The sequence below is a fragment of the Phoca vitulina genome, unplaced genomic scaffold (assembly GCF_004348235.1).
Source record: "Phoca vitulina isolate PV1807 unplaced genomic scaffold, GSC_HSeal_1.0 scaffold5, whole genome shotgun sequence".
In the NCBI taxonomy this organism is placed as follows: Eukaryota; Metazoa; Chordata; class Mammalia; order Carnivora; family Phocidae; genus Phoca; species Phoca vitulina.
The window spans coordinates 67,834,008-67,855,603 of record NW_022589708.1 but is presented as its reverse complement, the minus strand read 5'-3'; the positions used below and the strand labels follow the sequence as shown (position 1 = coordinate 67,855,603).

Below are 21,596 nucleotides of genomic sequence, written 5' to 3'. Positions count from 1 at the left end.
TTCCTGCCCCGCGGCCCCGGAGTCCCGCGGGCACCGACCTGCCAGCCGTCTCTCCCGGACGTTTTTCCACAGCAGATCCCAGGCTCTGGCCGTGGAATCCCGCAACTGCTCACTGATGGACCGCCTGAGCTGCGTCGGGAAGGGTTTCCGTTTGCTGGTCATTTTAGATCCGTCCTCATAACGACCAGCGGGCTCGCCACCGCCACTCCCGCGTGACCCGCAGCTCAGACTCCCGGAGACTCGAGACTCCTGGCGCGGGACGCCCGCTGGGGTCCCGGGACCCGCCGCGGGCGCGACATGGGTCCGCCGCCGTCCCGCGCTTGGGGGGGGAGGGGGGCTGCTGGGCGTGCGCCGGCCGGGATGCGCCGCCCGCCCGGGAGCCGTGCAAGGTTAACCTCTGCGCTCCGTCTACTCCTCTACTCCTTTCCCACTTTCCCTCCCTCCTTCCCCTCGGCTCGGCGCTCCGCCGCTCCCCTCCCTTCCCCTCCCTCCCCTGCTCTCCGGGACTGTCTAGCGCCCCACTCCTTCCCCCAGCGAGCGTTTCCTCCCTCCCTCCCTCCCTCGACTAAACCTGACAGCCTGGCCCCGATGGCCCCCACTCACGGAGTTTCCACCCCCTTTTCAGTTTCACTCGGAGATCAGGGGCTGTACCATATTCCTATTTCTTGATAGTTTCCATTTTTCAGTTTCAGAATCGCCACCATCACAACCACCGTAGTACAAATTTTAAACTATGCCACAGCTAGTGCCATTATAACTCATCATAGTTTTCCTGAATTCAAGTCACTTGAAATCATCTAATCAGTTTGGCTGACATTCTTCTGGAGTTGGATACTAGTCGTTCTTCGATTTTATGTTAATCCTTCCTGATTTCATCAATGAAATGATTACCTGGCCACAATCAACAATCAAATGATTTAAAGAGTCAAAGTATTACAGCCACTGCACTGGAGGAAAATGACTTGAAAATCTTAAGGTCAAACCGCGAGGAACCTACATTAATCAGATTTACATACCATGGAAAAGCATTAAAATCTGCATGCACTTTAAAAAAAGTAGGTATTATGAGGAAGTGAAATATGAAAATTGAAGAATTTTAAGGTATTTTTAGTCAATAACATGAGGCAGGCTTATAATCAGAAATTAACTGATCCCTGCAGGGAAGAGGGAGGAAAGGCGCTGGCTCTTCTAGAAATACCTGAGAAGGTGGTGTCCACGTCATTTTACTGGGCTCCAAAGCCTCACTCATAAGATGACAACAATGCTAGTTCAGGACTCAGGGTGTCCTGCTATTCTGTGTTTTGCTTCTAAAGTGCTTGGTGGACCTTAGAGAAAGTCATTTTGACAACATTTGATGTAATTCAATGATGTGATTAATGTCACACATTTCAAGTTTGGTGAGAGGAATTGAAATATTTCAAAATAGGGGCGCCTGGGTGACTCAGTTGGTTAAGCGACTGCCTTCAGCTCAGGTCATGATCCTGGAGTCCTGGGATCGAGTCCCGCATCTGACTCACTGCTCAGCAGGGAGTCTGCTTCTCCCTCTGATCCTCCCCCCTCTCATGCTCTCTCTCTCTGTCTCATTCTCTCTCTCAAATAAATAAATAAAATCTTAAAAAAAGAAAGAAAGAAATATTTCAAAATATTTCAAAAGAGAATTTCTGAATTATTCAAACAGTAAAATTTCTGAAATCTCATTTCTTTTTAAATGTCTTTGAACCAGACTGCCAGAAAACCAGGTTAGTCAGCTGTTTTTTTTAAAAAATTTCAGGTGCTCCACGTGAAGTTTGAAAATAAACTGTCAAATCCTTTATCTACAATACAAATTGCTACTGACTTAAGGAGTGGAAACTATCAGCTACCGGAAGTACTCCTGCTACAATTTTATACTTTTAGTAAATATTCACTCCACCATTTTCTACTATTGGTAGAAAATGGGGGGAGAAATGACGGTAAAAACAGTCTTTAGTTATCTTATTTTGTTATCTTAAATAAAAATGTACACTAATGAAACACACTTCAGAATGAGCTAAAAAGTAATGATTGAGCTCTTGTGCGCCATCCTGGTAAACCTTTGAAATTGTCAGTTATGAAGCAATAAGTCATGGATCAGAAATGGACTGGAAACTATGGCAGCCAGTTATAGACTAATCCAGATAGCTTTCTGGAGCCACGCCAAGTACCCTTTTGATTACATCCTCTGTTTTGAACAGCATGTAGTTGGTAACGAAATTCTCTGCAAGGAGAAAGATGTCTTATCTTTAAGTGACTGCATACAGTATAACAACAAAATGTTTCACAATTACATGCCCAGGGAAGCTGTGTGTTTTAACTTTTTAAAAGGACCTAATTGAATCAAACTAGGCAGTAGTTGTAACAATGTTTGCACTGGAATAGAACAATACAAGGAATAGTCCAGCTATTTCACTGATCATTTAGCTCCAAAGATCCTGTGGAACCCTACGACTTTTCTATTTTAATACATTTTACATTCAGATGGCGTGGATTAGGGGTTTTCTTTCAATGACGAATTTGAAGAAAAATTCTTGCAGTGCAAATTTGTTTAGTTCTGGTTGTGGAAGAGTCCCTGAATTCAGGATGGTCCAAGAGAAGCCAGATGAAAGACTCAAGTGATCCTCCCGGAACAGGTGCCGCCCAAGCAGCTTCTGCCACACAGCTCAGCCCAGCTCCCCGCCGGGCCCGGCTGCCAGCCTGGCTGTAGGAAATCTCACAGCTGTGCATAGGCTGCTGCCACAAACGCAAGGCTTCCAAACTCACAGGAACCTCAGGGCTACTGGGAGTCTTGTATACAGGCCCTTAGCATCCACAAGCCCTATCTCAAAGCGGAACCTTCAGGAAAACTCCTTTAAAGACTACCGCTCCCCCCACCCCGCCCCGGGGTCTTCACCTTGAGCAGATGACAATAAGGTCTACTTCAGAGAAAAGAAATCCCCACACCTGCTATCTAAGAGAGGCACCTCTTCCTACTAAGACCTAGTCCTCCACCTGTGCTCTGTTTACTGTCCTTCCTTGTCCCTATGAGGACTTTGCTACATCAGTTATTGCCTCTCTATCCCTTACCCTCAACCTTCCTCTAAAAAGGCTCACCCTTCTTTAAACCAAACCAAAACCCCCATAGCAAGGTGCGCTGCCTCTATCCCGTATCTCTTGGAAAAAGAAATCTTCCTTTATCAACCCTGCCATCTGGCCTCCCTCACTACTTCACTGAAACCTGTCTTGCCAAGGTCACCACTAATTGTCTGGTTGCTAAATCTAATGGATGTTTTGCGTTGTTGTTGTCCTTTCTAGGTCATGTGGACAATGGGACACTGCTGACCATCCGTTTCCTCGTGATGCTGGCTTGTCTCATGGCTGTCAGGCCACATGGCTGAGGTGTTTGTCCTCAGAGCTTCTCTCCCACCCCCTCAATGTTGGCATTCCCCAGGTTTCAGTTTTCAGCCCCCCTCCCCCCTTTTCCTCATGCTTTCCTGTCCTTGGGTGATTGTATTCCTTCCGATAGTTTCATCCTTTACCTCTCAAGGCCCAACTTGGTACACACAAAAGTACTTGTGTTTAAGAGTGTGGCTGGACGCAGAGGATCATAGGGGAAGGGAGGGAACACTGAAGGGGAAGAAATCAGAGAGGGAGACCAACCATGAGAGACTCTAGGAAACAAACTGAGGGTTGTGGAAAAGGAGGTGGGTGGGGGGATGGGGTAACTGGGTGATGGGCATTAAGAGGAGTGATGAGCACTGGGTGCTATATATAACTGGTGAATTACTGAACTCTACGTCTGAAACTAATGATGTACTATATGTTGGTTAATTGAATTTAAACCATTTTTTTAAAGATTTTTATTTATTTGTCAGAGAGAGCGAGAGCACAAGCAGGGGGAGCGGCAGGCAGAGGGAGAAGCAGGCTTCCCGCCGAGCAGGGAGCCCCATGCGGGGCTCGATTCCAGGACCCCGGGATCATGACCTGCGCCTAAGGCAGACGCTTAACCGACTGAGCCACCCAGGCGCCCCTTGGCTAATTGGATTTATATTTTAAAAAAAGAAAAGAGTGTGGCTGGAGGCAGAGTTGTGTTTGACTCTGGCAAGTTTCTGCCCTTCAACACCACCTACCTATGAGATTATACTGTGGATTTGATGAAATAATCCATTTGGCACAAAGAAAGGATTCAGTCAGTGAATGCTACTTCACTGCTGTCCTATCCCTAATCTTTCCTGAGCCCCTCCAAGGGGCCTTTCCTGACACCCAATCTAAATAACTGCATTACTTCCTCTCGTGGTATCCACGAGTGCTATAATTTTCTTTATAGCATGTATCACTTTGGACATTTTCTTGTTTGTTTGTGGTCTGTCTCCCAGGCAAACCTGGGGCATTATGAGAGCAGAGGCCTTGTCTGCCTGACTCACTAGAGCGTATTCGGCACCTAAGCAGTCCTTGACAGAAGTGTTCAATAAAAACTTGTAGAATAAATGATTATACTCCAGCACCGTGTATCATTTACCTGACTAATGGATACCTCTAGAATTTTCTCTGCGAACCTGCTCTTCCATCTCTGTTTCCTGTGTTAGCGGGTGATGCCAGCACCCATCACATGTCCAAGAGAGATACCTAAAAGACATTCTAAATTCCTCCAGAATTCCTAACATCGTTTCCATTTTTCTCTGCTTCTCCATCTCCAGAGTACCGGGTTTAGTCAAGTTTTCTTCTTTCCTCCCCAGAATTTCTTCTTATTAGATTCACTTTGGAGAGCTATTGCCCTCACTCAGCTCTGTCTTCATACATTCATTCCCTCTACTGAATGACCTTCCCCTACTTTTTTTTTTTTCCACTTATCCTTCAGGAATCAAGTCGATGTCAGCTCCTTCTGAAGCTCTTCCACAAATCTCAGTGCCTGGGGTGTTCCTCCTCTCCTGTGTTCCTATGCGACACCCTGGGCCCAGCAATCACAGAGCACTGTGGTAACCCGTTTTCTCTCGGCCTCCCCACCCCCTGCCCCAGTCCTGAGTTTCCCCAGCTGGGACTAGTACTTTTATTTCTGAATCCCATGTGCCTTTTTTAGTGAACAGCCCATAGTGGGATCATTTTTTGACTGAATAAATATTCTATTGTAGTTTTAGATGACTGGTTATTACTAGGGTCTGCTCCTTAGTATAAATATAAATTTTAATTAAGTCTGTGGCTGTGCTGCTTCATTGTCACTAATTACCCCTCTCTTTTCTTATATCAAGTTTAGTAATAACTGGTAACATTTGAAAAATTTTCCCTTTTCAGTTTTTTCTTTGCATGTTTAAAAAAAACTAGAATAGGGGCGCTTGGGTGGCTCAGTCGTTAAGCGTCTGCCTTCGGCTCAGGTCATGATCCCAGTGTCCTGGGATCGAGCCCCGCATTGGGCTCCCTGCTCAGCGGGAAGCCTGCTTCTCCCTCTCCCACTCCCCCCTGCTTGTGTTCCCTCTCTCGCTGTGTCTCTCTCTGTCAAATAAATAAATAAAATCTTTAAACAAAACAAAACAAAACAAAAAACTGACATAACTTTCATACCAAATTTTGAAAATTTTTTTCACTTAGGTACTAGATTGTGAAAATTTTTTTCACTTAGGTACTAGAATTTTCCCAGTCTATTAAGGTTTTTTAAATATAGTTTTTAGTGAATACGTACATTTCTGTTGGATAGACACATCATAACTTATTTTAAAACCTTCATAAATTTGGACATTTCATTCCAAATTTCTGAAATTACAAATAATCCTATGATTAACAACTTTGGCGAAAAAGGGGAAAAATATGGTATTTTTTCTTCACCTTCTCTTAATGCTATATAATTAAGACTCATCACCACTGCACCCCCAACCACAAGCAATATGCAGGATTTGCCACCCACCCTCCTATATATACTATATATAAGAATGCCAATGAATCTGCAAGTCTATTAGCTTCTTATCTCTCCTATTCCCCCTTCTACGTTCAACCTATCCTGTGCCATCACCCCTTATGCCTAAGAATGGAGAAGCATAAGGATGCCTGGGTGGCTCAGTCAGTTAAGCCTCTGCCTTCAGCCCATCTTGATCCCAGGGTCCTGGGATCGAGTCCCACATCGGGTTCCTTGCTCGGTAGGGAGCCTGCTTCTCCCTCTGCCTGTTGTGCTCTCTCTCTCTCTGACGAATAAATTAAAAAAAAAAAATGGAGAAGCATATTCTGTTCACATGCTGAGTATTTTGTTGTCAGAAGCCTTTGCTTAAAAAAAGAATTCAGTTTCTTCTAACTGTACCAGGCCAGCAAACCTTTGTCAGGAGCCCATGGTTATGATCCATTATTTCATGTTGTTTTTCAGCTTTATTGTAGGAAATTACCTTCCTTACAGTGACCCATTTCCCATCACTGCACAGCAGAAGGGTAAAGAGCTCACTGTGACTCTGCCCATGCATGCTCTTTCCCCAAGAGAAACATGATGTGGCAACCATTCCTTCAGTGCTCCCTTCAGGCTATATTTCAGGGTCTTGTTATGGAGATTCTGAAATGCAATCTCATATTATTTATTTCCTCATAAAAAATGCTCCTGAAATTTCTGGAGAAGCTGGCTTTCATGCTGGATCCTTAGCTCATCGTCACCGATTTGTACCTGTCCCAGTGGGTGTGTCTTAGTGCCCCACTGCCAAGCTCTGAAGCTGCCAATCTTCTAATGCTAACAGTTGTGACTGCTTTTGGGTTTTGTTCTGTTAACTGAAATATTGATGGGCTCCATGCTTTCTTGGAAGCAAATTTAGTGTTCGCTGTGAGCTCTGCATTGCCGATCAAAATCTTTGGTTATGTTTAGTATTTTCCTCACGTGCACTGATAAATGCCTGGAATCTTCAGCCTTAATGTCATGTCATAATATTTTACTGACTTCACCCATATTGTAATTCTTTTCTGTATTTTTCATGTATGCTTTTGGGGACTATCATTACCACACGAGAGATCCTGGGTCAGTGTGTCACAAATCACTTATCGTATTTACAGGCTACTGGAATTGAAGAAATGTCTAGTGATTAGAATCATCTTGATGCCTGCTTGTGGACGCCCTGTGGCACCCTTCAGCCTGTTTATTCAGCCATAAAGTTTGAACAAATGTAACTTCCTACCCAACCATGCTTTATTACATTGATATAGGCAAATCGGCTAGTTAAGATTCATCCATTTTGTGATGACTGCCTGTATACAGAGGCTAGTTTTAGACCTCAGCATGTTTTGGGGACACTCAAACATACATTGTGAAGCACTGTCTGGGTGCTACCGAGCTCTTCAAGGTCAATAAACGTATCATCTGAAGAGCTGGGAAAGGCAGCTCCCTGGCTCGCCTGGGCAGTAAAGTGGTGAGGTAGGTAAAGGAAGCAGACAACTGGGTTGATACCCTGCCTCCCACTAACTGGGTGTGTGATTTGGACAAGTTACCATTCTTTTCTGTTCCTCAGCCTTGGCATCTATAAATTGGGAATAACAATAGTGCTTCCCTCAGAGGGTTTTTGGCAAGAATCCAAAGCAATAATACATGGAAAATACTTAGAATGGTTCCTGGCATATAACGACATTCATTAAATGTTAGCTATCATTATTAACATTATTTGGGCTACATCAATTCTGCAATTCTCATGAGATTCCAGTCCAGCTAAATTCTGCATAGCATAATACCAAATAACAAGAAGACACTAAAGAGTGGCAGAGAATAGCGATGAACTGGGGAGGAATAAGAATGGAATCCAAATCTCAGCTTGGAGAATTATAAGCTGCAGGCAGGTAGAAGCTACTTAGCCTCCCCAAACATCAGTTTCCTTACTTGTCAAATGCAGACAAGAACATTTGTTCTACTTACCCTGATCAGAGTTAAACTATATGTGAGAGAGGCTTATCAATTCAAAATGCTATCCAAATGGAAGCTGTTGTAGATAATAGGAAAGATTGGGGACAATCTACATTTGGAGATAGTACATTGCCTACTTGCAATTAAAAAATTTATTCATTCAACAAGTGTCTTTATCTGGAGCGACACAGGTTTCCTCTGGTGGTGGCCCTGTGTTCCAACTGCTGACATGATTTAAGGGCAGCTAAGTGTGTGGTGTGGGCAGTCAGAGGGGCTGGGACCCTCATCCCCTTCCCTGGGCTGACCTCCCACTGCCATTCTATTTATTCCACAGATACATATGGAGCAAACCTCGGGCATCTTGAAAGACAAGCACATTCTAGAGGCAAATCTTTTGGCAAGATCTCAGCAGTAGCTCCCAACTTGTTACTTAATCTGAGTAGATATGGTATTTTCTTTAGGAATTTTTTTCACTCACAAGCCTTTGCCCTAGTTAAGCACTAAGATTACTTAATATAACAAACCTAAGAAGTAGGCATTCACCAAAAAAAAAAAAAAAAAAAAAAAGACAAAAACAAAACAAAAGAAAAACCAAGAGGCAAAGAAACAGGCTCAGAAAAGTCATATGACTAGATTGTCAACTAAAAAATTGCAGAACCAAGACTCAAGGCTGATCTCCTTGGCTAACTCCAGCTCTCACTTGACTCCCCCACAGCTCCCTTGCCCCTCTCCAGAGCCCTTGTCCTTCTAAGCTCATAGTGTTTTTCCTCCCTTGTTTGTAGAACTTTAGCGGTTGTGAGACAATACATTATAATCATTAAAGAAATGTCATCTCTGTCAGTCATGAGATTAAGCCTGTTTCATTATTTAAAGTAATCTAGAGTTGACTTGTAGTCAAATCTTTCATTAAAGCCGCTGGAAAAGTTCTGGTTATCTAATAAAATTTCTGGGTTTGAACCCATTTTCATGAAATGAGGACCTCAAAATAACTTTGGGTCTCCCAGTCCCTGATTTTTTCAGATGTAATGAGGGGCTATGAGGACAAAGGCTAAATTCTGTCAACACCTGGTGACACTCTCTTGTTGTCACTAAAAACACTATAAGGAGTGTAGACAATATTATAAAGTATATTTCAACTTCTGATATTTTAAAAAGTGTAAAGTTCAAGACGTATCTCTTCAACAGAAATTGTTCAAGAGTAGCTGATTTTTACAAATGTTAAGTGTTTTCCTGTTAGTGCCTTATAATGATGGGGAGTTATGTTTAAGAGTTTCTGGGGCAATAGAAATTACTTTTATCATGTAATATGTATTTTTCTCCTGTCTTCTCTTAGTTGAGCATTTTTTCCTTTGATATGGGATAATGCTGTATTTTCTTTATCACTTCAGTTGTGCCCCATTGGCCATTCATTACTAATAATATATTTTTGGTATTATTTATTTCTTAGTAAAATATTTTGCAGGCATCATTGAAAATAAAAACTCCTGATATTAATTAGGAAAAATTACAAATCAAATCCATCGTTGAGTCCTGGGAGATCTTTCTGGATTTCATGGATATTATTGATATCGTGTGTGACCAGGGCCTCTGTTTCATGTATCTTTGCATTCCTTGTGCCTGGAACTGTGGTTGGCACATGGCATTCTAAAAGAAAATAAATAAAATGGATGACTGAACTTGATTTTCTTAACTTGTAGGTCTCCGCATAACTCTCGCTTCTTTCGAGGCCCTTCCTGACCACCTCAGTGTGCCCCTCTTATGTGATCAAGCCTCACTAACTCTGACCATAGTGCATGCCCACGTGACATTTTGTGTCTGTTTATTTTGGCTATTGCCCAGCTTCCCTTTCACTAGATTGTAAATTCCAGAAGGGCAGGGAATCATCTTTCTTCCTGGACTCTCATGCCCAGCACTAGGGCTGTGTCTGGTACAAAGTGGACACTTAATGGATACATGTGACAAATGAATAAACAATACATCATTTGCTAAGAAAGCTCATGTGACCACAAGATCTTGTCCCGCATCTTCTAGAGAGTTTAGTTCCTTCGAATGACAACTGCTGGGGTCTTTGTCTCCAGTATCCCTTAACCCACCCACCCCCGTGGACACGCCCTGGGCTAAGTCACCGCCCGCAGTGCTGCGCTTCTAAAATCTCAACCTTCATCTCAGCTTCTATGATGATCTTGGGTCTTTCCAGCATTCCTCATCTTGTCTCATGATTTTTCGCTTTTGCTTTTCCTTTACTTAATCAGTCCCTCTCTCTGGCCTCACACCCTTCCAAGCCTTGGCTCAAAGTCCACAAGACAGCCTCTCAACCATTTTCTCATTACACACACACACACACACACACACACACAGAGCTGTTTCAGTTTCTAGCTCTCCCACGCTTGTCTGACAAAAGCCCTATATCCACTTTTACCTCCAGGCCACCACACACTGTGGATGAAATCGCAGAACCACACAGACAGGTGACACAATGCTGATGGACTGAGAGTTGCCTGCACGTTTGCGCCATGTCTCTGGTTGGCTCTCATTCCTGCTCTTCACTGTGGCTGTCTCAAAACTTCCCCATTCTCCTCAAAGCCATGTACACTCAAGATCATTTTGTTATTGTGGTAAATTACACACAATATTTATCATTTCAACTGTTCGTTGTCTACAACGTGGTGACATTAATCACATTCACAGTGTTGTATAAATGTTACAACCACTTGTATCTAACACTCTTTCTTTGCCCTCAACAAAAATCCTGTATTCATATAAAGAAACGCTCCCCTCCCTGCTGCCCACAGCCCCTGGTGACCTCTGTTGTACTTTCTGTCTCTTTGAACTTACCTATTCTAGGTCCCTCCCATCTGCCATGCACGCTTTCTTCCCTCTTGCTCTTGGCATCAACACTTGCCTGATGCTTCACAGAGAAAACAGAGAAACTGACAGTTCCCTGAATGCACCGCACCCTCTTTTGCCTTAATACCTTTGTACTTATTCCTCCTGCCTGGAACATATTGGCTCTTCCTCTCGATAGAGCTCCCTGAACTCCAGAGAGTAACTATTCCATGCCCCCATTGGATCGTGTCCCCCTTGAGGATAGGAAGTAAGGTTTTAATTTCTCCATCTCCAGTCTGGACTATGGTGCCCAATACATGGTAAGTACTCACTATATATTTATTGAATGAATACAAATCGGAAATTGGGCCTGAAGAGGGGGTGTGTCCATGTGCTTGTTACCCACTTAAACATTAAAATATTTAGCATCAAGCCATTAGACAGAAATGAGTAGATATGCATACAAACATATGTCCTAAGTCACAATTGAAAAAATCGTCAAGAATGACAGGAAATTATAGTAATAAATTATGGGTTAAAATTATTAACTATTTTCAAATATTTTAATCAAGCGGATTAATTTAAAATATTACTTAGGTTTTTTTTTTCCCCTCCAAATTTTGCATTTTTATACTTGAGAATGTTAATCTTGTCATAAATTAACTCCCTCCCTTCACCCAAACCAGGGTTGGAATCTAAGGTTTTCTGTATTAAAATACGTATAAATGTAGATAGTTAAGAAAGTTACCACTATCTTAAATATATAATAGAAATGAAGTGGGTTAGCTTTAATATGTAAGAGTATACTGTTAATTTAACACATAAACCTTTTGGGACTCTCTGACTAGGAATCCAGTATTGTAAAACAAAAAATCAATAATGTCTCATCTAGGGGAAAACATGACTTTCTTGTGGGTAAAGTACGAGTGGTTTAAAAGGAGAATAGAATAACAGTTAAGAAAAAGAAAGAGGATAAAAAAAACTGTAGGATGTGGATAAGAGCAGGAAGGTAGCAGCTAAATAAAACCAGAAGGAACAGAGAAGGGTTCCATTACGACATACCAAAGTAGTGTGCCAAGAACAGAACGTCCTAGAATTTAACTTGGAGGCAAAAACTCCAGGGTAAGAGGCAGTTGGTCACCTTTCATGATAGCAGGAGGTAATCACAAAAACAACTGATTTAGGCTCATCTGAGCCTCAAGTAGGAAATGACCCTGGTCCCCTTGGAGAGAAGGAAAGGGGACTGAAGGGAATGGAGGGCCTGGGGCGCTGGGCCAAACAAAAAGTCCATACCCTCAAAGAATTCAAATTGAGAAATCTAGAGAGAGACTAACAGGAATTGGGAAAGGTATTATTCAGCACCTTTAATTTGGGCAAAGGGCACGAAGCAATATCAAACTGTACTTCTGATGCACATCTGCAACGCAGAGCTGGTGTCCTGCATTTCATTTCCCTGTTACAGGTTAAACTGCATTCGAAGGGCTCGGTATCCCACATGAGAGCTGTCAAGGCTGGAGGAGAGAGCCCTGACAGGGAAGTGAAAGCAAGCTGGCAAGGGTAGAGATTCTTCTCACTGGACCCTTCGGTGGTGGAAACCAAAAGTGATCACAAGATTTTCTAGCAGATGAAATGCCACGTATTTCATCAAATGCGCTTTGTAGGTGAATCATGGGCAAAACCAAATACAAAATGCAATCCGTCAGCTTTCAGTACCTTAAAGAATCAATTAAGCTGTCTGGAACCCTCACGTATGAACTATAAATTCCCTGCAGGTCAGGTGTCCGACCAGGAAAGCATGTTGCTCTGTCTACTGTCCACTCAGTATACTTTTCTTGATATAACTACAAACCATAATCGTTTTCACTTGAGACATTAATTATCCCTGCTCACAAATTCTTTCCATTATTTTCCTAATTTCTCTTTAATGGTTTTATTTTATTTTTCCACTTTCATGTTTTTAAATAACACTTTCATTGAGATATTCTTGGTGTGACACAATATTCACCCATTGGTTCTTTTATTTTAAGCAAGTGTTTTCTTAATACTATTGGTTGGAGACTCCTGGCAGAGGGTAAATGTCTTTTTCTTCCTATGAACAGTATCATAAGTACAGAATAGCTTAAACTTGGCTCTGTAAGCGAATTATATGTACGTATATATCACATGGCTACAACTGTTAAAAATTCTTGCAAATGATGTTTCCTAAGATTATACGGTTTGCTTAAAAAAGGCAGGATAGAGGACAGAACTCTGTCATAGGGATTTAATAAATACTTCTGAGGCTGATAAATACGTTTGTTCTTAGATTTAACAGGATTTCCCTGTAACTAATCTGGACACAATTAATCCTGAGAGCAGGGCTATTTCCAAAGCATTAATTCATTCTTCCAAACCAAGATTTCTTAGAAAGAATTATTTTAATCTGTGTTCCTAACATTAGCTCTCTCATTATTTCTAGTAAGGTCATAAAACCTAAGCAGGCACCTGCTTCTGATTTTTGATTTCTATTTTCTCCTTTAAGTGTCCCAAGCACCTGCCTAAGCCACTCACCAAGCTTTGCTTCCTTCACCACCATTCACTCCTGCCATCTGAGGCTGTGAGGTTTCTCCTGCATTCACCCAGCTTCTGAAACACCTGCAGTTCACAACAAGGATAGTATTGTCTGGCTGTTTTACTTAGCAGTGGGTTGATTTACCTGTCAAGATAAAGTTCACTGTACAGATTATTAGATCTCTGGATTAATGCCTTATAAAACAGCATATTTGCACAGTTCTGTGCCTTTCATAAGCATTAAACACTGATTTCTCTTGATAGGCCAGATATTATATCAACATTTAGTGAAAGGAGCCTATTGCTGGGGGTTCAAAGATGAACTATTATGAAAGCTAACCTTTTGGATTTGAGCTAAAAGTTTATTTTTTATGAAGGATTTTTAGAGGTTATGACAGGAGTTATCCATGTCCTATAAAAGAATACTGTATAAGTATCCAGTAGTCCAAGTTTGCCTTAAAAATACATTAAAATAAGTATATAGCAAAATGATTAATGACAGCATAAACAGCATGAACACTCATCACCCTTCTGTCACTATGTAGATAATATATCAAGAAAAAGGGAAACAGAATTTTCATCAAGTCAGCGATGTGATATATCATAGTCCAAATGATTTAACTCTTTTACCATTTTTATTTTACAAAATGTATGTTAGACATGAAAAAGAATGTTTCCAGCTGTTTCTGGATCTTCTTTTAATTTATTTCTAATAAGGCATATATGTGGGCAACAACTTTAAGCAGAGTTTTGAAACCTGAAGACAGCTCTCTGCCTTAAACAGTTAATCAATGCCATATCCAGGCTGGCTTCAATTAAATTCAGTCCAAGAGAGCTGTGTTCTGGTTAACTGCAACAGAGAAGAAAAGATTGAAGCTATCACTTCCCAAAGGTGACTAGCTCTTAAAAAAAAGGAAGGACAATAGTTTTTTTAACTAGTAAAACCAACAATAAAACTTCTTCAAGTGTTAAAAACCATTCTTTATGGTTTAATATCCATTTGCTTCAGTCTTGAGTGTGGTATTGTTAAATTTATTTTAGCCTGTTCTATGTGTGCTTTTATCTTGGTGGGAAAATATCCCAAGATAAAATGGCAATGAGCTATCTATCTGATATGCTTTTACCTTATTGTAAAATGTAAACCAATTAGAGACGATTTGGAGGAAAACTCAGTTGTGACTCACAGTATTTTTATCTTGCCCGTATCAAAGATTTCAGTGGAATGTGATAAGTATTTCAAATTGAATTACATTTAAGAGGATTTGATGTTTTATGCAAAAATAAGAATTTAGTGATCTCTCTGACTATGGGTACTCCCTAACTAATGCATATTGATTTAGATCTGCCACTTTCAGATATACGGCCACTTGGCAAAAGGGCCCAGAGGACCTAGTAGCTGTAGGAACCCTCCTCCCCTTTCTGATAACAGGGTTTGCGATTTCCTTCCCCTTCCTCCTTCTATCACTATTGTTCGGTACTGCCTATGTCCCCAGTCTTTCCTCCTACTTCAAACACTTCTTATCTTAGGGGAGTAAACCTAATGAGTAATACCTCTCCCCACTTCCTCAAGGCACCCCTCCACCAACTCTTCTCAGTATGTCCCAAGCCGAGTAACATCTAACCAGCCCCCTCTCCCATCCTGGCCCAGCTCCTAATACACAGAAAAGCTCTTTCAATGAAAAGTTATTTCTACAAAATGCAGATAAAATTTATGCCAGCCCTCTTTGTACTCAAATATCATAATTAGCATTCATTCACTCACTCACTCAACAAATAGTTTACATCCTATATTCCAGACACCGTGCTGGGCACATGATACAATGGTATTGTGTGCAATTCTGTCTTTCCTTACGAACTTTTAAAAATAAAGAGAAATAATGAGGGCTTAGGAGGGAATGATTTTATGTGAGTTTCCTCCTTACCATTATTCACAGGAGAACATCAACAACAACAAACACGTTTGAGAACCTCCGGTTTAGTAAACATTTGCTGGCCCTCTACTATGTCCCGGGCTCTGTGCTTGAAGCTGGAGATAGCAGTGTAAGTACAAAGACCCTGGACCCTGTGCCATGCAGAGTCTTCCATGAGAGTACGGACTAGAAAAAACTTGAGACTAAGAGCCATCCTGAACAGAAGTAAGGGGGTGGCTGTGGACATGAAGGTAGGCTGACTAATCCCAGGGCCGAGAGAGGCGTTATGAGGAGCCAGCCCAACATTTAATGTGTCTTCCAAGGACTTCTATAGGCAGGAGTTTCCAGCTCCCAACTCAGGGGCCTTCTGGGAGGCCTTCCCAGTAGTCCCTGGTAGAGACACCATCCCATTCCATCCTTTCCCATCACCGCAAATATCCCCTCCTGGAATCTCTGACCAAGACAATGAGAACCACCGGAAGTGAGGAGCCAGAGTAAGGCTTGGGAAGTCAGTAACGCTGCCAGAATTAGTAAATAAGAATGCAGGATTCCTAGTTAATTTGAATTTCAGGTAAACAACAAACCATTTTTTAGTAGAAGTGTGTTCCATGCAATATTTGTAATTGTATTGTCCTGTATTTTATCTGACAACCTTTCAAGTGAGCTTATATCTTTATTTCTATTTAGTCTCATTGGGCATCTCAGACACCAATTCAGAAGTACTTTCTCCCACTTGTGGTTCTCAGCTTCTGAAAGCATTGAGACATTTAGCAGGGGCCTCTGTAGGTGTTTGTTTGTTTTGTGTGCTGACGCAGCTGAAAGCCTACCTCAATCTTCACAGCCAAATTAAATTTGGTCTTTTCCCATTGAAAATGGTTATTTCTCATACTGAGATTTTCTCCCTTCAAATGCCTTGAAAAATTGTCAACTTTATTCCATTTCAGTGCACTTTATGGTGGCTATCAAAAAAAATATATAAATGCCCCTTCCAAGAAAAAAAAAAAACAAAACTTTCATGGAAGTCAAGAAACTTTTCTTTCTTTGTTTCTTTCTTTTTAAAAGATTTTATTTATTTATTTATTTATTTATTTATTTATTTATTTATTTATTTAGAGAGCATGAGCCAGGGCAGGAGCAGAGGGAGAGGGAGAAGCGACTCAGTGCTGAGCGCAGAGCCCAACGCGGGGCTCGATCCTGCAACCCTGAGATCACCACCTGAGCCGAAATCAAAAGTCTGATGCTTAACCAACTGAGCCACCCAGGCACCCCAAGAACCTTTTCTAATGAATACTTTTTAGCTGTCCTGAACAAAGTTGGAAACAGGTCTAGTAGTTCAAGGCAAACTGAACATAGCCTGGGAATGTATGTCTTCCAATGAACTGCCACTTGTTCCAGGCTTGTAAACAAAGAAGTATCTGAAAGCTCCCTTTCTCTTTGTTTAAAGAATGTGTATCTATGTTCATACCCATAGACATACATGATATATATTTTAGGTAAAGTTTGTTCTGAAGGCAGTTGGAAGAAAAATCTCCCTGTTTTGGGAGCTACTTATCATTAATGAATAGAGAATCCTTGGTTTTAGCACACAGTTGGTCCTCAGTAAATATTTGTCAAGTAATTCAAGAAATATCAATAGATTCATAATCTTTTAATTTCTCCAGATATTTTTGATTTTGTACTCAAAAGATAAACTATCATGACAGTTCCGATTACTACAAATGGATATAAGCTGCAGGATAAAGTATATAAGCATATGGTTCATAGCCTTTATCTTTTCTAGACTAGCTCTGCCACTTTCTAGAACAAGTTATAGCTTCTCTGCGTCTCCTCTGTACAATGGGGATAATAATGTACTTTACTTCATTGGACTGTTGTAAATATTAAATAAGGCCATATTTATAAAGCATTTAGAACAGGCACCTATAACTGTCACTATGAGCGCTTGTATATTAATTGTTTATAAATAATTATACTTACCACTTTTGATCCTTCTAGAAGAGGAAATTAGTTTTTGTATTTATGAGCCAATTTTGCTGAATCTTGGCTCCATCTTTCATTCTTAGCTGAGTTTGGGGAATAGGAGACACTGATCGCATAGCACAAGTAGCTTCAGAAAGACAGCAAGAAATTAATATACAGTAAAAGTTACAGTAAAGTCACTTAGGCTGAATTTTAATCTTGCTGTACCCTTCGCATGTTCAGCTGGATTTGGGCGGTAGGGAAGTTTTCCACACTAGTCTCAGCAACAGGCAATAGACATACAGAGAAAACCTCCTAGTACTATTTTTTTTTAATGTCCTAGGATGTATTTTAATGTTTAATTATAATGTAAGAGATTACCTGGGTTTTTGCATAGCATTCATATGCAGAACAAAATTATCCCTTCTGAATGTTGCCCTGCTTTAATTCGGTACATTTTCTTTAACTAAAGTGCTAATAATTAGTTTCATCTAAAATCTGTCTCAAAGTTTAGGATCAATACATCTTTAAACTGGTATAAAACATGTTAACATAACTCTTAATAGGAGGAAGGACTTCATTAACTCTCAGTTCTTTCCTTTTTCATTGTCAATGCTCCTACCATCTGAGCAAAGAGGAATTCTGTAAGGCTAAGTCTTGTCTATTTTCACCCTCACTAGCACCTGAAAGCATACCATATAGAAAAGGTCAGCTCTTTTTTCTTTCCACATCTGCTTTGCTTAAACATCTGTTAATGCTATGTCCTTTCTGAAAAACTGTTAAGAAAGCATATGCTCCTTCAGTCTATGTATGTAGATATCAACCATTCTGCATTTCGGACTGACGTCATTAAGGATCTCACACTTACCTTGTCAAAAATATTTGCTACTTTAGCATTCTTCTTTCAGTAGGAAGGTTAGGACAAGAAAAATTTCAGTGTTTAATAAAGGAACAGCTTGTTGATTACATCAACACACATGGTTTACTCTAATTAAAAAGGTGAGAATTGATTAATATAGTGCTTATCAAAAGGATTAACTGAAGGAAGATGATACTTAATAGTGAGGACACTGAGCTATGATGCCTCCCAGTTCCTGAGTCTCAGCCTAGCACTGCCCTTAGTGAGCTATATAACATTAGGTCAGTTCCTTAAACACACTGGGTCTCATTTGCTTCAATTGTAAAGTGAAAGAAACAGAACAGGTACCCTCTGAGGTCTCTTTTCTAAAACTATATGATTTCAGGTACATGTTTGATACTCAACACATGAACTTCTCCTTTTCAATTTAAGTTGTTTATACAATACCTATTGTCGTTGTTGTTGTTTTTTCCAGAACTGAAATTGGGAAAAGGTGGTCACAAAATGTATTTGTTGAAACTCCAACTAAGGTTCAAAGAGCCTTAAAACAATAGATCTTGTCTCAGAAATACCTGCCACGGTTTAGACTTACATTACAACTAATCAAAGTCAGAAAGGTCCACATATTCCTGGCTTTAACTCTCTATTCCTGTTAACCTATTTTAATGTAAACAATCAGATAAGTCACTTCAGAGCACAGGTGAGTGAATGAGTCAAGAATAGTCAGGGGAAAATGTTTAAAACATTAAATTAAGCAGTTGGGGGAAATGTGTAACCTTTATATATCTGAAAGGACACAAAAAGTTTGTTCCAAATGGATCGGTCATCACAAAGTCAGGGGTTGAGTAAATAGAGTAAATAGAGAGTTATAATGAAGGCTAAGTATGACCCTGGTTAACTACCCACACATATCCTTTAAATACACCTACGTATGTGCATGAATGGGCCTTTATTAGCTCTCATTTATGTTAATCCAGTAGAGATCTTGTCATTGAACTATGGTTGCTCAGTAGTAATGTTTTGCACCAGAAATACTAAGTGCTTGACTCATGCCTTTGAAGTTGTTTCATAATTCAGAATAAAAATGACCCCAGGAAGGCAATCTCTTCTGCCTTCTAAATGACTTTCTCTTGCTTGACCTTTTATTGTAAAAAATCAACTAACTCTTTGTTGGGATGCTGTGCTAATTACTCAAAGAAGTTTTATGTAACCCTTTCAAATGTGAACCAACCAGAACAATCAGAATTTCCATTAGGCTGTCTACAGAGGGCACATGATCTCAGCAGTACACAACTAATGTGCCTCTATAGCCTAAAGATAATTTGTGGTAGAAAGTTTTTCAACTAAAAATAAATCACAGAGCAGAAAGACCAGAATGTGAGAAAGTAAAAGAATCAGAATTGTTAATACAGCTATTATTAGTAGCTTTCTTGGCTTATAAATTAGCCAGGTAATGCAGTTCAGAAATAATGAAGAACCTATTATCTCTTTCATTTTACCATTCACTAGCTTTTTTAATTCGCTACTGTCATATTAATGATGCATCTGATTAGGGCAAGACCAACAGGAGTCATGCTTCAGGGAACATTCAGAATTTTTATAAACATCCTTACTTCCCTGAAAATTCATTCTTTCAGAGTTACTTTCTATTTCCCATCTGTCTTTGATCATGGGACAGCCCCTAGCCAAACATAAGAATTTAAACTTTCATCTGATTGTCCCACAAATAATTTCTCATCTCTTTCTTGTCAAACAAGAGCAATTAACTTTCAAAACCTCCCTGTGGAAGTTGCCAAAATTCTGAATCTAGGGACAGTGATGGGAAATTTTCAGTACAGTGTTTTGAAGCCTCCTTTATATATCTTAGCAGAGTTCAAGCCTGAAAATGTTCATAATTATATTTGAAGTTCCTCAATCCCATTGGATTTGTCCCAAATAACTTTAAAGCAGAGTTAAGTTATATTTAGTTAGATTTTATCATAAATTTAAGGTGATAAATCATTATTTAAGCATCATTTAAGCACTCAATTCAATTGAAAATAAAAATATTGACCAGACACCATTTGAAGGCACTATAGTAGGGATATAGATACAGTTCCTGTATCAAAGGACACAAACAACAGAATGAAAAAGCAACATACAGAATGGGGAAAATATGTGCAAATTACATATCTGATAAGGAGTTAATACCCAGAATATACAAAGCACACCTACAACTCAACAACAAAAAAACAACCTGATTGAAAATGGGCAAAAGACTTGAACAGACATTTCTCCAAAGAAGACATCCAAATGGCCAATAAGCACATGGAAAGATGCTCAACATCACTAATCATTAGGGAAATGCTAATCAAAACTGCAATGACATACCATCTCATAACCATCCCATTCGAATGGCTATTACAAAACAAAACTCACCCAAAACAGAAAAAAGCAAGTGTTGGTGAAGATGTAGAAAACTGGAATCCTTGTGCACTGCTGATGGGAATATAAAATGGCACAGCTGTTATGGAAAATAGTATGGAGGTTCCTCAAAAAATTAAGAGTAGAATTAACCATATGACCCAGCAATTTCACTTCTGGGTGTACAACCAACTGAAAGCAGGGACTCAAACAGATATTTGTACACCCATATTCATAGCAGTATTATTCACCGTAGTCCAAAAGTGGAAGCAACTCAAATGCCTATTGATGGATGACTGGATAAAGAAATGTACAATGGAATATTATACAGCCTTAAAAAGGAAGAAAATTCTGATATGTGCTGCGACATAAACTCTGAAGACATCATGATAAGTGAAATAAGCCAGACACAAAAGGACAAATACTGTCTGATTCTATATATATGTGGTATGTAGAGTAGTCAAATTCAGAGACAGAAAGTAGAATGGTGGTGGCCATGGTTTGCAGGGAGAGAGGAATGAGAAGTTGATGTTTAATGGGTATGAGTTTCAGTTTAAAATAGTAAAAAAAATTCTGGAGGTGGACAGTGATGGCTGCACAACAATGTGAATGCATTTAAATGCAACAGAACCGTATGCTTAAAAATGGTTACAATTGTAAATTTTATGTTATGTATCTTTAACCACAAGAAAAAACGATAGTCCCTGCTTACATTGGGCTTATCATATAGTGGGAATGCAGATGTATGTAAACTTAGTACCTGAGTAACTGTAACATAAGGTAAGTGAGACAGTAGTAAGAGTAGAAGTGAAACACTATGGTATGTTCACAGAATGCAAAGATAATAGTTGTTTCAGAAAAGATTTTGTAGAGTATCTAGTGGCTGATATCTACCTTTGAAAGATTAATACAATTGCAATGAGGAGAGAAGGTGTCAGCAGGTATCCTATAAAATGAGACCAGTGTGAACAAAGCATGGAAGTGAAATTTGGGGGGTGTGATTTTAGAACCGTGATTCCTCCCTGTTAGGTTAAAATTAGAGCAGTGCTTCTCAAACTTTAATGTGTATACAGATCGCTCAAGAATCCTGCTAAAACACAGATTCTGATTCTGCAGGTCTAATGGTAGGGTCCAAAAGTCTTTAGTTCTAATAAGCTCCCAGATGATGCCAATGCTGCTTTGCGTGGCTCAGGTCTCCAACATGTATCCCTATGAGTGTAGGTTAGTTAGTTCAAGGTTGAGA

General features: G+C 40.1%; 1 protein-coding gene and 1 long non-coding RNA gene across 2 annotated transcripts in view; one reads left to right on the top strand and one right to left on the bottom strand.

Moving 5' to 3' along the window:
• The window catches only part of STARD13 (StAR related lipid transfer domain containing 13), a 226,214-nt gene extending 225,830 nt beyond the window's left edge, over window positions 1–384 (bottom strand). The window contains exon 1 of the mRNA XM_032403211.1: window positions 39–384. Coding sequence (XP_032259102.1) covers window positions 39–162 — 124 coding nt within the window. The 5' untranslated portion in view covers window positions 163–384. The remainder of the gene's footprint in view (window positions 1–38) is intronic.
• The window catches only part of LOC116631732, a 57,180-nt gene that overhangs the window by 4,986 nt on the left and 30,598 nt on the right, over window positions 1–21,596 (top strand). The gene's annotated exons all lie outside the window — the stretch shown is intronic.